The sequence below is a fragment of the Dreissena polymorpha genome, chromosome 5 (assembly GCF_020536995.1).
Source record: "Dreissena polymorpha isolate Duluth1 chromosome 5, UMN_Dpol_1.0, whole genome shotgun sequence".
Classification (NCBI taxonomy): Eukaryota; Metazoa; Mollusca; class Bivalvia; order Myida; family Dreissenidae; genus Dreissena; species Dreissena polymorpha.
Window position 1 is genome coordinate 27280755 of NC_068359.1, and position 17298 is coordinate 27298052.

The 17298-nt window shown below is 36.6% G+C and overlaps 2 protein-coding genes across 2 annotated transcripts in view; one reads left to right on the forward strand and one right to left on the reverse strand.

The window, feature by feature from the left end:
• The window catches only part of LOC127880598 (uncharacterized), a 107180-nt gene that overhangs the window by 65894 nt on the left and 23988 nt on the right, over positions 1 to 17298 (reverse strand). The gene's annotated exons all lie outside the window — the stretch shown is intronic.
• LOC127880595 (uncharacterized) lies at positions 199 to 2506 on the forward strand. The gene has a single exon (XM_052427916.1). The coding sequence runs from the start codon at positions 199 to 201 to the stop codon at positions 1699 to 1701; it is 1503 nt and encodes a 500-aa protein (XP_052283876.1). The 3' UTR covers positions 1702 to 2506.

The window sequence follows — 17298 nt, forward strand, 5'->3', positions numbered from 1 at the left end:
AGTCTGCACCCACACGGAGACACGCCAGAAGAATTGGGTAGAACCAAGCGGTACGGTGGTAGAGACTCACACAGGAGTGATAAGCATATTGTTGTGAAGAGTAATGCTGGATCTAACTATCGGTCAGCGCGGCAGCCCCGACAGACGAGCGCAGGGTCGCTGTCATCCCAAGCGAAACGAACGGGCTCAGTGGAAAATATGGCGGACGGACACAGCTTTCCAAGTGCTATTAACCGCCCCACCGCCCAGGTAAAGGCTCAGTCTAAGAGGGACTCAGCAGAGATAAAGCGGCGAAGTGCGGGTTTAACCCGGACAGGTTCAGTGCGGCGCGGTTCTCTGGATTCCCTGATTGACTTGCTGGAGAGGCGGGACAACCGTATGTCCTGGGCTTCCACAGACTCCGATGAGGGATTTGATTTGCTAGCTACGCTAACCTCGACTTTCGATAAGAAATTGCAAACATTATCTAGTGCTAAAATGTCCAATTGTGCATCATCATCAAAGCCTCCTAGGTGGGGTCTGAATTCAAATGGTGGCAGTGTAAGTAATGGCGCTTTACCTGATGCAGGCGATTCCCCGGCAGCTCAGACGGCACAGCACCGACTCCCTCCACAGCCTCCCCTGTCCCACTTATCTCGGCAAGCAGCCATGCAGGCAGATAATCAGGGTCAAGGAAAGCAGTACAGAGATCCCAGCCTACACAGGACGCCACCGAAATCGGACGCGAAGATAGGATTGGCGACCAGATTTGAGAGAAGCACCACTCACAATCCTCTCTATGAAGGCCACAGTGAGCCAAGTCTTAACCTTCTGGTTCGGTCAAGTAGCAACAATAGTGGTATCAACCTGCACAGTGATGTTACATACTCGGCTGATAGCGCTGTTGTCCAAGGGGTTGCTTCTAGGGGGATGGAACGTTCTGAGAGTAACGTTGTAATCCAAGGGGTTGCTTCTAGGGTGATGGAACGTTCTGAGAGTAACGCTGCAATACAAGGAGTTGCTTCTAGGGGGATGGAACGTTCCGAGAGTAGTGCTTCAATTCATGGGGCTGCTTCTAGGGGGATTGAAAGGTCTGAGAGTGATTCAAGGGTTGCCTCAGTCATGGTCGTGATTTCCAGTCCATCGATAATGTCTGCTGACAGCAGCGGTCGCATGGCAATACAGCAACACGTCTCTAAACCTCTCACTGCATACCAGTCACCGCTAAAGTCGTTCTTAAACTCGCAGAATGACGGTCTCCATGGTGACCCCTTAAGGACAGAAACCCCACCAAAACGTCCAGACTACCGGCCCATTACAAAATCAGAAAAGACCGAAGTGAATGTGAGACTATCTCAGAGCTTAGAGAAAAACAGAGCAGCCGAGGAATCTGACGCTGCCAGTCGTGGACCGGTCAGTGAGAGTGTGCCAAAAACTCGGTCTGCATCGCCGCCTGTATTCGGTAGGAAACGAAACGAGCAGTGTAAACGTCGTCGCCATACAGTGGGTGGTACAAGTGATAGCAATAATATTTTAGCAATGGACGCCGCCTTGTCAAATGTGAAACGACAGTCGGCTTGGGAGCAACTGCGACCGAACGTTGGTGCCAACGTTGGGCCACACGCAAACATGCAGTCGTGGCTGCAGGCTGAGCGACTCAGGGGAAGTTCACCTGATCTGTCGTCCCTCAGGGATAGGGGAAACAGACAGGCTACATCCTGACCTTGAACTTGAGTATTGACCATGTTTTGACCTTAACCATTGACCTTGGTTTTTACTTTGAAAATAAATCTTGGTTGGGGTTTGATCTGTGCTTGACCTTGAGGGATTTGATGCTATGTTTGTTCATTGACATTGGAGTGTTTAGGATTATGTGTATAGACAGAAGTTCAAAATGTCGCAATTCTGATAAAGGGTATTCAACTGCAATAAGTTTGTTAAGAAGGTGAAACTTTGTGAACTTGATTGCGTTGACATGAACTTTATATTGACACAGAGACTCAAATACAATCATTGATTAATTAGCTATTGATTTTGTTAGACACTATTTTATTGAATGTTGATTAATGCATTGTTGATATAGGTATGTACATTTTATTTGACTTTTTTTACTGCAAACTGATTAACCTTTGAACTGTTTATTTAAAACTTGAGTGTTAAATCCCCCAAACTTCCGCTGTTAAAATACTCAAGAGATGGAAACCATGTTATGTCAAATCATTATTACTCTTTGGACATGATTTATTTCATTGATTTCGTGAGTTGATCAATCCGCGAATTTATCACAAACACATCGGAAAATGACCCATGCAATCCTGATTCTTTTATTTCTAAAATAAAAAAAACATGAAATTATGTGTCTGCAAAAGCCTTTTTTTTTAAATAACGTTATTTCTTGCCAACGAATATAAACTATTTGGCAGCATTCCAAAACCGGTTGGTACTGGAATACAAATTGCTACGGTATTTATCGATATATCCTTACATTGAGTAGTTTCAGCCATTAAAGAAACCCCTCCCCCCATTACACCCCACCCACCCCTTTTTGCCAACTTTCCTTGTATTTGCAATATATATTTATTTGACTGAAACTTATAGATATTTGTTAAATAGAGTTGCAGATATTGTATTTTAAGACAGCATGTGCATGCATGCAAATTAGAGACCATAGGTAATCATTTATTCATTCGTGTATACTATTTAATACGTTATTATAGTTGTATTGTACGGTTGTTTTAACAAGAGTTGTTTCCCCTTAATGTACATTTTATATTGTATGTGTACATTTTTAACAACGATAAATTAAACATGATTTTTCAAATCCATGTTCTTTGATGATTACGGAAGATCGGAACAAAATGCAAATACTGTTTAACATATAAGTACGTATTTCTAGGTATTCTTTAGACATTGTGAGAACCCGAAGTTCTATAGAATTTATATAAAGTGTGAAACTGTTGTCTCCATGAATCAAATAACGCAGTTTTACATGTTTTCATCGGTAACGGTATTTAGTTCCTGTGTTATTCAAAAAACAACCTGAAGTAAACATATACAAACTAAGAATATATTCGACAGTTGTTTAAAATATTTGAAATGAAGAGACCTGTTGATAAATGTTTAAAAAATATTATTCCACGCAAAAATGTTCTGTGAATGTCACAAATTAACGGTGAAGCAAACAAGGTATGTCTTAGCAATGTTTGTGCAATGTAATATGTAATAATTAATAATGGACAATTCAGTTTAGTCCTAATACACAATATATTAATTGTAAAGTGCAATGTCCCCAGTTTGTGGCATATAAAATAACACACACAATAACTCGCATGTTGTGGGGTCAGTGGTTCTTACCTGTAGCCAATTGTATAATGCAATGTCCCCAGTTTGTGGCATATAAAATAACACACACAATAACTCGCATGTTGTGGGGTCAGTGGTTCTTACCTGTAGCCAATTGTATAATGCAATGTCCCCAGTTTGTGGCATATAAAATAACACACACAATAACTCGCATGTTGTGGGGTCAGTGGTACTTACCTGTAGCCAATTGTATAGTGCAATATCCCCAGTTTGTGGCATATAAAATAACACACACAATAACTCGCATGTTGTGGGGTCAGTGGTTCTTACCTGTAGCCAATTGTATAGTGCAATTATCAACAAGTATCTTATCCAGTGTATAACTTTTGGTTATCTTATATTTAGGATACAAGCTTTGGTTTGTGATTGTATAGAAAATTGATACCCAAACAGAAGCTAGTTTTGGTTGAGTTTCAGATTTAGCTATGGTATTTGACCCCGGTTATCTTTATCCAAATAAAAGAATGTACTGCCAACATGACTGACACCGAATAACGGAGCGCTTGACTACATATACAATTTTGACGAGTTAACAGATTTACGAAGCTGACGATCCTAAAGCTGACGTCAACAATGACGAATCGACAGATTCACGAAGCTTGACGATTCTAAAGCTGACATTAACGATGACGAATTGACAGATTTACTAAGATGACGATCCTAAAGCTGACATTAACGATGACGAATTGACAGATTTACTAAAATGACTATCCTAAAGCTGACATTAACGATGAAGAATTGACAGATTTACTAAGATGGCTATCCTAAAGCTGACATTAACGATGATGAATTGACAGATTTACTAAGATCACGGTCCTAAAGCTGACATTAACGATGACGAATTGACAGATTTACTAAGCTGCCTATCCTAAAGCTGACATTAACGATGACGAATTGACAGATTTACTAAGATGACGATCCTAAAGCTGACAGTAACGATGACGAATTGACAGATTTACTAAGATGACAATCCTAAAGCTGACGTTAACGATGACGAATTGACAGATTTACTAATCTGACAATCCTAAAGCTGATGTAAACGATGACGAATTGACAGATATACTAAGATGACGATCCTAAAGCTGGCGTTAACGATGACGAATTGACAGATATACTTAGATGACGATCCTAAAGCTGACGTTAACGATGACGAATTGACAGACATACTAAGATGACGATCCTAAAGCTGACATTAACGATGATGAATTGACAGATTTACTAAGCTGACTATTCTAAAGCTGAGGTTAACGATGACGAATTGACAGATATTCTAAGATGACGATCCGCAAGCTGACATTTACCATGATGAATTGACAGATTTACTAAGCTTACTATCCTAAAGCTGACATTAACGATGACGATTTGACAGATTTACTAAGATGACGATCCTAAAGCTGACGTTAACGATGACGAATTGACAGATTTACTAAGATGACGATCCTAAAGCTGACGTTAACGATGACGAATTGACAGATTTACTAGGCTGACTATCCTAAACCTGACATTAACAATGACGATTTGACAGATTTACTAAGATGACGATCCTAAAGCTGACATAAACGATGACGAATTGACAGATTTACTAAGATGACGATCCTAAAGCTGATATAAACGATGACGAATTGACAGATTTACTTAGATGACAATCCTAAAGCTGACATTAACGATGACGAATTGACAGATTTACTAAGATGACAATCCTAAAGCTGACATTAACGATGATGAACTGACAGATTTACTATGATGACGATCCTAAAGCTGACATTAACGATGACGAATTGACAGATTTACTAAGCTGACGATCATAAAGCTGACATTAGCGATGACGATTCGACAGATTCACTAAGCTTACTATCCTAAAGCTGACAGTCACGATGACGAATTGACAGATTTACTTAGATGACGATCCTAAAGCTGACATTAACGATGACGAATTGACAGATTTACTAAGATGACGATCCTAAAGCTGACATTAACGATGACGTGCGTCAAGGAAACAATGGTGTTGTCACATGATTTTGAAGTTGCCTGTTAGCTATTATAATAGAGCACTTACCAAATGAAAGTGTAGGCATGTGTGCTCGAAATTATGCAAATTAACTCAAACCAAATAAATCCGATCCTTACTCGAGATCATCCGTAAAAGGAAACAATACGACATTGTGAAGCGATTTTTAAATGCTAAAAAGTTTCAGAATGTTTGTACTTTGACATTTTTACACAAATGTTTATTGTTGTATGGTCTTCCTAATTGAAATTAACCTTCGTGTGGCAAATTTTGTTGATGGAAGTAATTATATAACAATATAATATTATTTTAAGTCTGTTTATAAGATTCAAAAGATATAAATATTTTGTAGGGTCAACTTTGTAGGGTCAACTTTGTAAGGTCAACTTTGTAGGGTCAACTTTGTAAGGTCAACTTTGTAGGGTCAACTTTGTAAGGTCAACTTTGTAAGGTCAACTTTGTAGGGTCAACTTTGTAGGGTCAACTTAAGTCAATCATGTATAGCTCCCTCATTCTTGATTAGGTCAAGATGTCCAAAAACTAACACCGGAGTCGTGCAAAGCGATAAATATATGGTTCTGAAAACCTTCATGTTTTATGTCAAGGTAAAAGTATTGCCCTAATTTAACAATTTCCCTGATGCAAACATCAGGTCAAATTTTGGTTAAAAAAATGTCAAATTTCAAGGACAAGAACCAAACCTCATTTTGATGTGACGTCTGCATTGCTGAGCATAAATCTGAAGTGTGCTTAAGGATATCATATAATATTCAAAAGTTATACACGTTTCGTAGGGTAAATTTAGGACAAACATTTGAAGCTTCCTGATACATGAAGGGGTCAATATAAAAAAACAGCCGTTTCGTGCCAAGCGATAAATCCTTACAAGGATTTGAAGAGCTTAATGTGTTGTGTCAAGGTCATGCTTTTACAAAAAAATCAACATTTTCCCTGATGAGGTCAACTTTTTGCAAAAATGTCTGAGTTAAAGTACATCAAACAAACCTCATTTTGATGTGACATCTGCATCGGTGATCACAAATTTGAAGTTTGTTTTGAGATATCTTGTAAGATTTATAATTTATACACATTTGGTAGGGTCAATTTAGGTCAAACATTTGTAGCTCCGTAATCCTTAAAGGTGTCAAGATATCCAAACACGCGCACCGGATTCGTGCTCAGCGTTGAATCCGTACATGGATCTGATCAGTTTAATATGTTGTGTCAAGGCTATACACCTATACACCAAAATTAAACATTTTCCACATGTATGCATCAGGTCAAATTTTGGGTCAAAATGTAAAAGTTCAATGACATCCACCAAATATCCATGGCTCAGCGTTGAATCCGTACATGGATCTGATCAGTTTAATATGTTGTGTCAAGGCTATACACCTATACACCAAAATTAAACATTTTCCACATGTATGCATCAGGTCAAATTTTGGGTCAAAATGTAAAAGTTCAATGACATCCACCAAATATCCATGTCTAAGTGACGTCTGCATTGCTGAGCACAAAAATCCGTTTTGAGATTTCTTGTAAGATTCAAAAGTCATATACGTTCCGTATGGTCAATTTAGGTAAAACATTTGTAGCAAAATTCTGGTTACCAAAATTGTCTAAGAACCCGAATAACCACTGGCGCAGCTAGAAATAGTTCTGTTTGCATGTTTCTATTGTACAGTATATAGTGCGATAAACATTGCACGATGATAGTTAAACATCGCAACAATACACTTAAAAAGGACCAATTGTATTTACGTAATATTTACAATATTAACATCAAATAGTTTTGCAAACGTTTAAAACAAACGAATTTTATTGCGGGAATAATAACAATCACATTGTAAACAATTCATGTAATTCTTTAACAAGTGCAGGAAGCCCTTGTTTGGCATTTGTATCACTAAGTATAATATTTATCTTTTTGCAAGGGGCACAGGACTTACCGGCCACATGGTGAACATTTATTGCGAGTTATTTTCAAGTTTTATGATGAATAATTAAGGTGCAATCTAGACACGCTAAATAATGCTCATCGTACATTTAACGTTCAAGTGTGATGTTTACCTTTGAGCTAAGGACCATTGTCTTATACACATCGTCCTCACAAGGCGAATATATTTGGCAAGTTATTTAAAATGATGAATTCTGAATTAATTGTTTGTACTTGATTTTGAACTCAAAGTGTCACTTTTAATCTTTTTTAGAAAAGACGAAAATCTATACCCCGTCATTATAACCATTTTGACATAAGTGACCCCTGTGAATATGACTTGGTGAATTGTAATTCAAAAATAGTTATATCTTGATGACGACTAATCATCATGTGAAATATGTGTGTGTGTAAGGAATAGTTTCTTAAAATTCTGAAGAATAAAGAAGAGTGACAAAAGTGTTATAGAGGACTTATGGACGAGTGGACAGTTACAATAAAATAAAATGTACTCCCCAGGTTCAATAGGGGACAGTTAAATATAAATGGAAAGACAATCATTGGAGATTTTTATTTGTAATAACAACAAAGTGTCACTAATCAATAATATTATACATTAATGGCTATGCACTTTATCGAGAGTGCAACAACAAACTTATATCGGGAAATGCATATCACCAACATAAACATGTTCAATTATTTACATACAACATTTTTTATAGAAATGGTTGAACAAAACAACAGGATAAGTGTTATGCACTTTGTCTTAACAAAACAACCACAATAAAAAGTAAAAGTACGAACGTTTATAGACAATATAACATTCAGTATGCAAGAAAATTTAAACACGTTCAAATAAATGCAACAGATGCCTGGTTACAGTTTCGATAATATTTTAACATTTTAAAATTAAAATCCTCTTAACGCTTTTGAAGATATTTACACAATTCAGACATATCAAACAATCATGCAATCATTTACAAAGACCCTGATCAATATGAAGTACACAAGCGATTTATAAGTTCCTACGTGTACTTTCCATAGAGATTATTACCCTATATTTGCTTATTCAAAATGATTATTTGGAGTAGACGAACATATAAACACATTATTTTTAAAATGTAATTTAATACTGAATTAAAAATATAGACCAATACTTCTATTGTTTCCAAATATCTTTATTGTTATTTTGATGAATAAATTTTATCAATCTACCACACAATTTAAAACAAGAGCACCGCATAACGGGTGCCACGCTTGGCTGCAAAAGCTTGTCAGAATTATATTTTTTTTAGAGGTCACAGTGACCTTGACCTTTGTTACCTTTGACCTAGTGACCCAACAAGAGATGTGTTCGTCAGAAACACAATGCCCCCTACTGCGCTGCATTGAGATAACATTTCTATTTATCATTTGGCAGGTATAGAAATCATCTCCCTTTAAAGGTTATAACTTCCCTTGAATTTTGTCCAATCCAACAGGGGGGTGGGGGAGTGGGGAGGGTCTCACAGTCAATTATGACCATGTCAGACATCACTGACAACCAAGGCCTGTGGTTCAAAAGAGATCATAGCCAGAGTTGATCATGCATCTATTGACATAAGTCGACAGGTATGTAATGAACATCAAAGAAATTATAATTATATCATTAAACAAAAACTTTAACAAATCAATCATTTGGGTTATAAATAATCAAAATAATAAATCTGTACAGTAACTGTGAAAAGAACTTCAATTCTTGGTAAGGAAATATATAATATGAGATTTATAATTATATAAATTACTTCCCTTGAAAATAATTGTCTGTAACAAATCTCTATTTTTAGTAGCAAATAATTAAAAGCCACTACCGTGACTGTGGATTCACCATTCAAAATGTGCAGCTCCATGAGATACACATGTATGCCAAATATATAAAGTGGCTATATTCAATATTGAATAATTTAATCTTTATTTAAAGTTTATTACTTCCCTTAAATCTGTATTTTTTACCATAGACCGTAAAGGATGACCTTGACCTTTTACCACAATGTGTTTGTCAGAAACACAATGCCGCCTACTGCGCCCCTTTTATTTATTTAACAAAAATATATATGTGGGCAGGTCAGATAACTATGTCCATTTAAAGCTTATTACTTCCCTTGACTTAGTTTTTTCTACCCTAGACCTTGAAGGATGATGTTCACCTTGAAAGTTTACCTCTCAACATGTGCAGCTCCATAAGATACATATGCATGCCAAATATAAAGGTGCTATCTTCAATATTTAAAAAGTTATGGCCAATGTTAAGGTTTTAGCACGACGACTACGGCAGACAGCGGACGGCGAGCTGGCTATGACAATAGCTCGGGTTTTCTCCAAAAACAGCCTCGCTAAAAATCAAGCTATTTTCAGCTATTTTACAACAAAACAAACATGTTTAATGCATTCAATAAAAGTAAAATATAAACACCCTCATGTTTAAGGAAATCTGATCTTAAAACATTTGCAGAACTTTAACAGTGGGAGATTTACAGACACTGGCCCCAGTGAAGGCATTGCACTGACAGCCACTGTGGGATGGTCAACGTCAAAGGTCAAACACAGTTACAAAACTAATAACAAGAGCAGACCGCTCATCTATTTTTCTTTTTAAAGGTGTAGGGACCTATCTCAATTTCAATCACAAAGGAGGGAGGGGTGGAGTGGAGAGGGGTGTTTAGTGTGGGGGTGTGGTCATTTATTACATTATCTTCCAAAAATGCAAAAAAAATGCACAAAAAAGATACATTTTTTTTGGGGGGGGGGGGGAGATTCTTTGGTGGGATGGTTGGACGGTATATCAAAAATAAAATAATAAAAATAATTATTTGTGTTTTTTAACCATGTTTGAAAAAAACAAGAGATGTGTTTGTCAGAAACACAATGCCCCCTATTGAGCCGCTTTGATTTTTTTTTTTTTTTTTTTACCTTTGACCTTGAAGGATGACCTTGACCGTGAACTTCCACCACTCAAAATGTGCAGCTTTATGAGAAGGCCGCTTTGAAATGTTTTTTTTTTGACCTTTGCCCTTGAAGGATGACCTTGACCTTGAAGGATGACCTAGACCTTGAACTTCCAACACTCAAAATGTGCAGCTTCATGATAACGCTGCTTTGAAATTATTATTTTTTTTACCTTTGACATTGAAGGATGACCTTGACCTTGAAGAATGACCTTGACCTTCCACCACTCAAAATGTGCAGCTTCATGAGAACGCCGCTTTTAATTATTTTTTTACCTTTGACCGTGAAGGATGACCTTGACTTTGAAAGATGACCTTGACCTTGAACTTCCACCACTCAAAATGTGCAGCTTCATGATAATGCTGCTTTGATTTTTTTTTTACCTTTTACCTTGAAGGATGACCTTGACCTTGAACTTCCAACACTCAAAATGTGCAGCTTCATGATATTGCCGCTTTGAAATTTTTAATTTGTTTTTTGACCTTTGACCTTGAAGGATGACCTTGACCTTGAAGGATGACCTTGAACTTCCACCACTCAAAATGTGCAGCTTCATGAGAACAGCGCTTTGAATTAAAAAAAAAAAATTACCTTGAAGGATGACCTTGACCTTGAACTTCCACCAATCAAAATGTGCAGCTTCATGGGATACACATGCATGCCAAATATCAAGTTGCTATCATCAATAGAAAAAGTTATGGCCAATGTTAAAGTTTTCGGACGGACAGACGCCATATATTTGACATTTGATCTTGAAGGATTACCTTAACCTTTACCTTTCACCACTCAAAATGTTTAGCTCCATGAGATACACATGCATGCCAAATATCAAGTTGCTATCTTCAATATTGAAAAAGTTATGGCCAATGTTAAAGTTTTCAGACGGACAGACACCATAAATTTGACATTTGACCTTGAAGGATGACCTTGACCTTTCACCACTCAAAATGTTCAGCTCCATGAGATACACATGCATGCCAAATATCAAGTTGCTATCTTCAATATTGAAAAAGGTTATGGCCAATGTTAAAGTTTTCGGACGGACAGACACCATAAATTTGACATTTGACCTTGAAGGATGACCTTGACCTTTCACCACTCAAAATGTGCAGCTCCATGAGATACACATGCATGCCAAATATCAAGTTGCTATCTTAAAAAGTGAAAAAGTAATGGCCAATGTTAAAGTTTTTTTCGGACGGACAGACAGACTGACTGACACTGACAGACAGTTCAAATGCTTTATGCCACCCTACTATGGGGCATAAAAATGATTTTTTTGGGGTGGGGGGGTATAGTGTATGGGTGTGGTGGTCATTTATTAGATGATCTTTAATTAAAACAAGATGTGTTTTTGAAACACAATGTCCCCCTATATGACGTTTGACCTTGTAGGATGACCTTGACCTTGTGAAGGATGACCTTGACCTTTCACCACTCAAAATGTGCAGCTCCATGAGATACACATGCATGCCAAATATCAAGTTGCTATCTTCAATATTGCAAAAGTATTCATAAAATAAGCAATTTCGGCCACATATATTTGACCTCTGACCTTGAAGGATGACCTTGACCTTTCACCACTCAAAATGTGCAGCTCCATAATATGCACATCCATGCCAATTATCAAGTTGCTATCTTCAATATTGCAAAAGTATTCATAAAATGAGCGATTTTGGCCACATATATTTGACCTCTGACCTTGAAGGATGACCTTGACCTTTCACCACTCAAAATGTGCAGCTTCATGAGATACACATGCATACCAAATATGAAGTTGCTATCTTCAATGTACCAAAAGTTATTGCAAAATGTTAAAGTTGGCGCAAACAGACCAACAGACCAACGGACCAACAGACAGACAGGGCAAAAACACTACTATAGTGGGGGACATAAAAACTTATGGAGGGATTGAGGTGGGATTCGGGGGGTGGGGGAGGGGATGGTTTGGGCGGAGTCAATTGTGGTATGTCAGGTAAGAGTTGTTTTGTCAAAATAACATAACTTTGCCTGCACAGTCCCCTTACGATAGTTATTAAGTGTTGCAAGTATGAAAGCAATGGCTTTGATACTTTATGAAAAAAGTGGACCTAAACACAAAACTGAACCAAATTTAAAAAAAAATTTAAGTATAAAAAGGGCACATAATTCCGTCAAAATGCCAGTCAGAGATACATTACTTTGCCTGCTCAGTCCCCTTATGATAGTTAGTAAGTGTTGCAAGTATGAAAGCAATAGCTTTGATACTTAAGGAATAAAATGGACATAAACATAAAACTTCACCAAAATTTTCAATTTTCTAAGTATAAAAAGGGCACATAATTCTGTCAAAATGCAAGCCAGAACTATCTAACTTTGGCTACCCAGTTCCCGCATGATAGTTAGTAAGTGTACCAAGTTTAAATGCAATAGCATTGATACTTTGTGAGAAAAGTGTACCTAAAGGCAAAACTTAAACGGACGCCGACGCCTACGCCAAGGTGATGACAATAGCTCATAATTTTTTTCAAAAAATAGATGAGCTAAAAAGGCAAACATTAGTGTTATCCATATGTCAATACTTATCACGTTTAATATAAGAACATATATTTGTGTTAGTGTTTATTCCACAAAATTATATTAGACTTTCACATAAGGCTGAGTAAAGTGTGAAATAATTTGTAATTCTGAAGGTATTTACTTGTTATGTTAAGTAGTAAACATAATTATTAACTTACAAAGGAGTTATCTTTGATTTTATTTTTTAAGCAAATAATAATGCTCTCTAGTTTAACCAAAAGAGAGAAATGCAATTCTTGACAATTGTTAGCATATTACAACACTATCCATTCATTCTCTAGTTTAACCAAAAGAGAGAAATGCAATTCTTGACAATTGTTAGCATATTACAACACTATCCATTCATTTGTAATTGACTGATATTTCAAATTACAAGATACTAATTTTTCTATAGATAATGTAAAACAAAATTAAATTTATACAGTGGTCAAGAAATCTTGATTAAGTTACTCACTGATTAAAGAGGATACAATCTGGTTGTCTTCATGTGCATATACAAATATAAAGCATAATAAACTATTATGTCCGATAACAAATTTTAACACTTATGAGCATGCAAGTCTATGATCTAACAACACAAATTAAAGGGGCCATTTTACGATTTAGTAAATTGAAAAAATAAAAAAAAATTGTTTCAGATTCGCAAATTTTCGTTTTACTTATGATATTTGTGAGGAAACAGACATACTGAACTTTAAACATGCTCTAAAATAGCCGTTACATGCATCTTTTACGATTTAAAAACCTGAAAGGTATGAAGTGTTGCAACGCGAAACAATTGAATAATTTGGAGAGTTGTGTTGTTGTCTTTATATTTTGTGAATATACAAGGATTGCTTATATAAAGTATAAAATACATTCTACATTAAATGAGCACGGATGGCCGAGTGGTCTAAGTGGTAGACTTTTACTCCTGGACTCCAGGGGTCCTTGGTTCGAGCCTTAATGAGAGTTACTTTTTTTTCATTTTTTGAATTTTATTCTTGATTTTTAATGGATATTTTAAGATTCAATGTTTACATTTATCAATATGAAGCATTGAATGACAAACTTCAATACATGTCAAAATCTGTAAAAATGCCCCTTTAACATTCATTACTTTTGCCATTTGTCTTAAAACTCTAAAACAATTTAAATATTTATTTCTAATTCTCAGTTTCATTAAAAACTTTTCCAATAACCCAAGAGTCATACCCAAATCATTAAAAATATCCATTGAAATCAACAAAGTTCTGGTAGTAAATACAGAATCGATAATTTAGGTAGATCAAATAGTTTTGCAAAGAATCTATTTATATTCCCATGAAATAGTATGCTATTAAACAAATAAGTTTCATGATCGAATACTGACCTGAATGAGCAAAATGACTAGTATTGTTTTTAGAAAGATAGATAAACAGAAAAAGCTCAAGCGTAAAACTTCTAAACCTTTCTTTACACTACTTTTATCTAGCTTATCTATATTACGGGTAAAAACAGGAAACTGAAACATGTTTTATAACATGAAAATACTCCAATATTTTTTTAATGTTGTCCAAGTTACCAGCCTCATTTAAACAGCTTTGAAAGTCTTTGATAAAAGTGCATTTCCCATTAATTTACCATTATCATGATCACAATATGTAGTGATATCATAGTATAGACAAAGACATTGCATATACGTGCAATATGCGTGCTTTTAAAATATTTAACATGCTATATTTAACAAAATAGTTCAACATAAAGACTGACAGCATAAAAATTCCCATAAAACATAAACTATTGTTTTTGTATGAATATAACTTGGTTGGTCACATATAACATAAAACGAGCTATTGTGTTTTTTAGTACAACTTGGCTGGCAACAAACAACATGTGGCTGTTGACGTGACTTTCTGGCTTTCCACTTGAATTGTTGTGATGTGTCCTTCTGCCATTTCGATCTGAACACAGTCATTCATTTTCACCCGTCATAACATTCAAAGATTCAGAGTAAGTGTTGAACAAACCAGGAGGTATGTGAAGACTAGCAACCTAAAACAGTATTTATCTCTGAGGTTCTTAGGTTTGACTGGGGTCAATATGTTAACAATTGCTGCAACAGGCTGTGTTTCTGATTGGATGGTTTGATTTCTTCAAATTGCATCTGAAAAAAGACAGACTCGTTACTGTAGATGTCAGTTTTTTATTTTATTTTTATACCGATGACAAATCAAAAACAAGCATAGCACTTGGTATTTCAGAATGTTACAACTAATCTGCTTTGAATCCATTGAAGCAATGATGGTCCTGAGACTATTTATAAATTAATGATAGATAATAAATAGTTAAAATGGTTTGAAACCATGCACCAACATTTTGCTTTTGTCTCAAAATTCCACTAATGAAAAAGACAAAGAACCAAAATATACAAGTAGGCAAGTTTATAGTATGGCAAATATCTTTGGTATAATCACACTAGAAGCAATACTTTTTGAGTTTAGACTTGACATACAAATCCAACAGCTGGATGTACGTATGGACGGACAAATGTACATCTACATGCACTCACACATCTCTGAACTTGGGAGCATGTAAAAAACATCCACACGACAAAAACACTCACCTGAAGTTTGTTCTGCAAGATCTGTACAGACTAAGGGTCCTGTACCTTGGATATACCAGAATCTTGAGATGATGACTGCTGCTGATTCATGTGATGTTATGATGTTCATAGACTGAGGGTCCTGTACCATGGATATACCAGAATCTTGAGATGATGACTGCTGCTGGTTCATGTGCTGTTATGATGTTCATAGACTGAGGGTTCCACACCATAGACATGCCAGAAACTCCAATGATGACTGCTGCTGGTTCATGTGCTGTTATGATGTTCATAGACTGAAGGTCCTGTACCTTGGATATACCAGAATCTTGAGATGATGACTGCTGCTGGTGCATGTGCTGTTATGATGTTCATAGACTGAGGGTCCTGTACCATGGATATACCAGAATCTTGAGATGATGACTGCTGCTGGTTCATGTGCTGTTATGATGTTCATAGACTGAGGGTCCTGTACCATGGATATACCAGAATCTTGAGATGATGACTGCTGCTGGTTCATGTGCTGTTATGATGTTCATAGACTGAGGGTTCCACACCATAGACATGTCAGAAACTCGAATGATGACTGTTGCTGGTTCAAATGCTTCAAAAACAAACCAACGCTTTGCTATCCGGGTTTCTGCAATTAAGTTGGTCATGTGTTAATTACGACAACAATTGTTATGACTTTACTAACATTTCATAAAAATTGTCAAGTATCAAAATGCGGGTTCAACCCTGGCAACACACCTAATACTCTCTGAAAAGCCATTAACTTTAAAAAATAGAGCTTTGTCATAGACGTGGCGAACACCCCCACATGAAGAGCTGATGATAAGAATTTGAAATGCTGAATGTGTAAAACGCAACCGTGACCCTGCGACCTAGTTTTTGGCACGGCATGGCCCATGTTTAAACATTGCCTAGAGATCATCTAGATTAAACTTCTGACCAAGTTTGTTGAAGAGCTGATGATAAGAACTTGAAATAGAGAGCGGACACCAAACTGAATGTGTAAAACGCATTTTATGACCCCATGACCTAGTTTTTGGCCCGGCATGGCCCATGTTCGCCAATGGCATACAGTTCATCTATAAAAAAACTTCTGACCAAGTTTGGTGAAGAGCGGATGATAAGCACTTGAAATTGAGAACGAGCACCAACTGATTATGTAAAACGCACTAAGTGACCCTGTGACCTTATTTTTGGTCCGGCATGGCCCATGTTCAATTGTTTCCTATAGATCATATAAAAATAAATCATCTTACCAAGTTTGGTGAAGATTGGATAAAAAGTACTTTAATAAGAGAGCAGACAACATGCTGAATGTTTAAAACACACTAAGTGATACCATGCCCTTGGTTTTGATCCTGCATGACCCATATTCAAACTTGACCAAGACACCATCTAGATACCGTAGGTTTCCACGTATAGCGCGCAGTGTTTTACCTCCAAAATTCAAATTAAAAAGCTGGTGCGCGCTATACATTGATACAACGCCATCCTGGCTGCTAGATTGGTAAAAAATATGTTGTGTAATCGTAAATAATCAAAATAGCCGCCATGTTTTTTTCCAGAAAACTACCACCCTATAATCGTACAGACTGAGGGGCCATTGTCGAAACAACTGGTAGATATGAATGCGGTAGAAGAAGTTTTGGTAAAAAATAAATATGTTTGAATAAACTTGCGTACATTTCTTTGTTTGTGTTTACACTTCTTAATTGATGAATTCCGATGGGGATTGTTGTCGACATTCCGGAGAGCAGGCAAGGGTAGGTGCGAACGAGGTCTTTTTTGCATGTACGGTAGGTGTGAAAGGGGGTCATTTTTCACTTCGTAATTGGCAGATGTTATTGAGTAATATGTGCCACGACTTGTTAAGACGCTAATTGACATTTG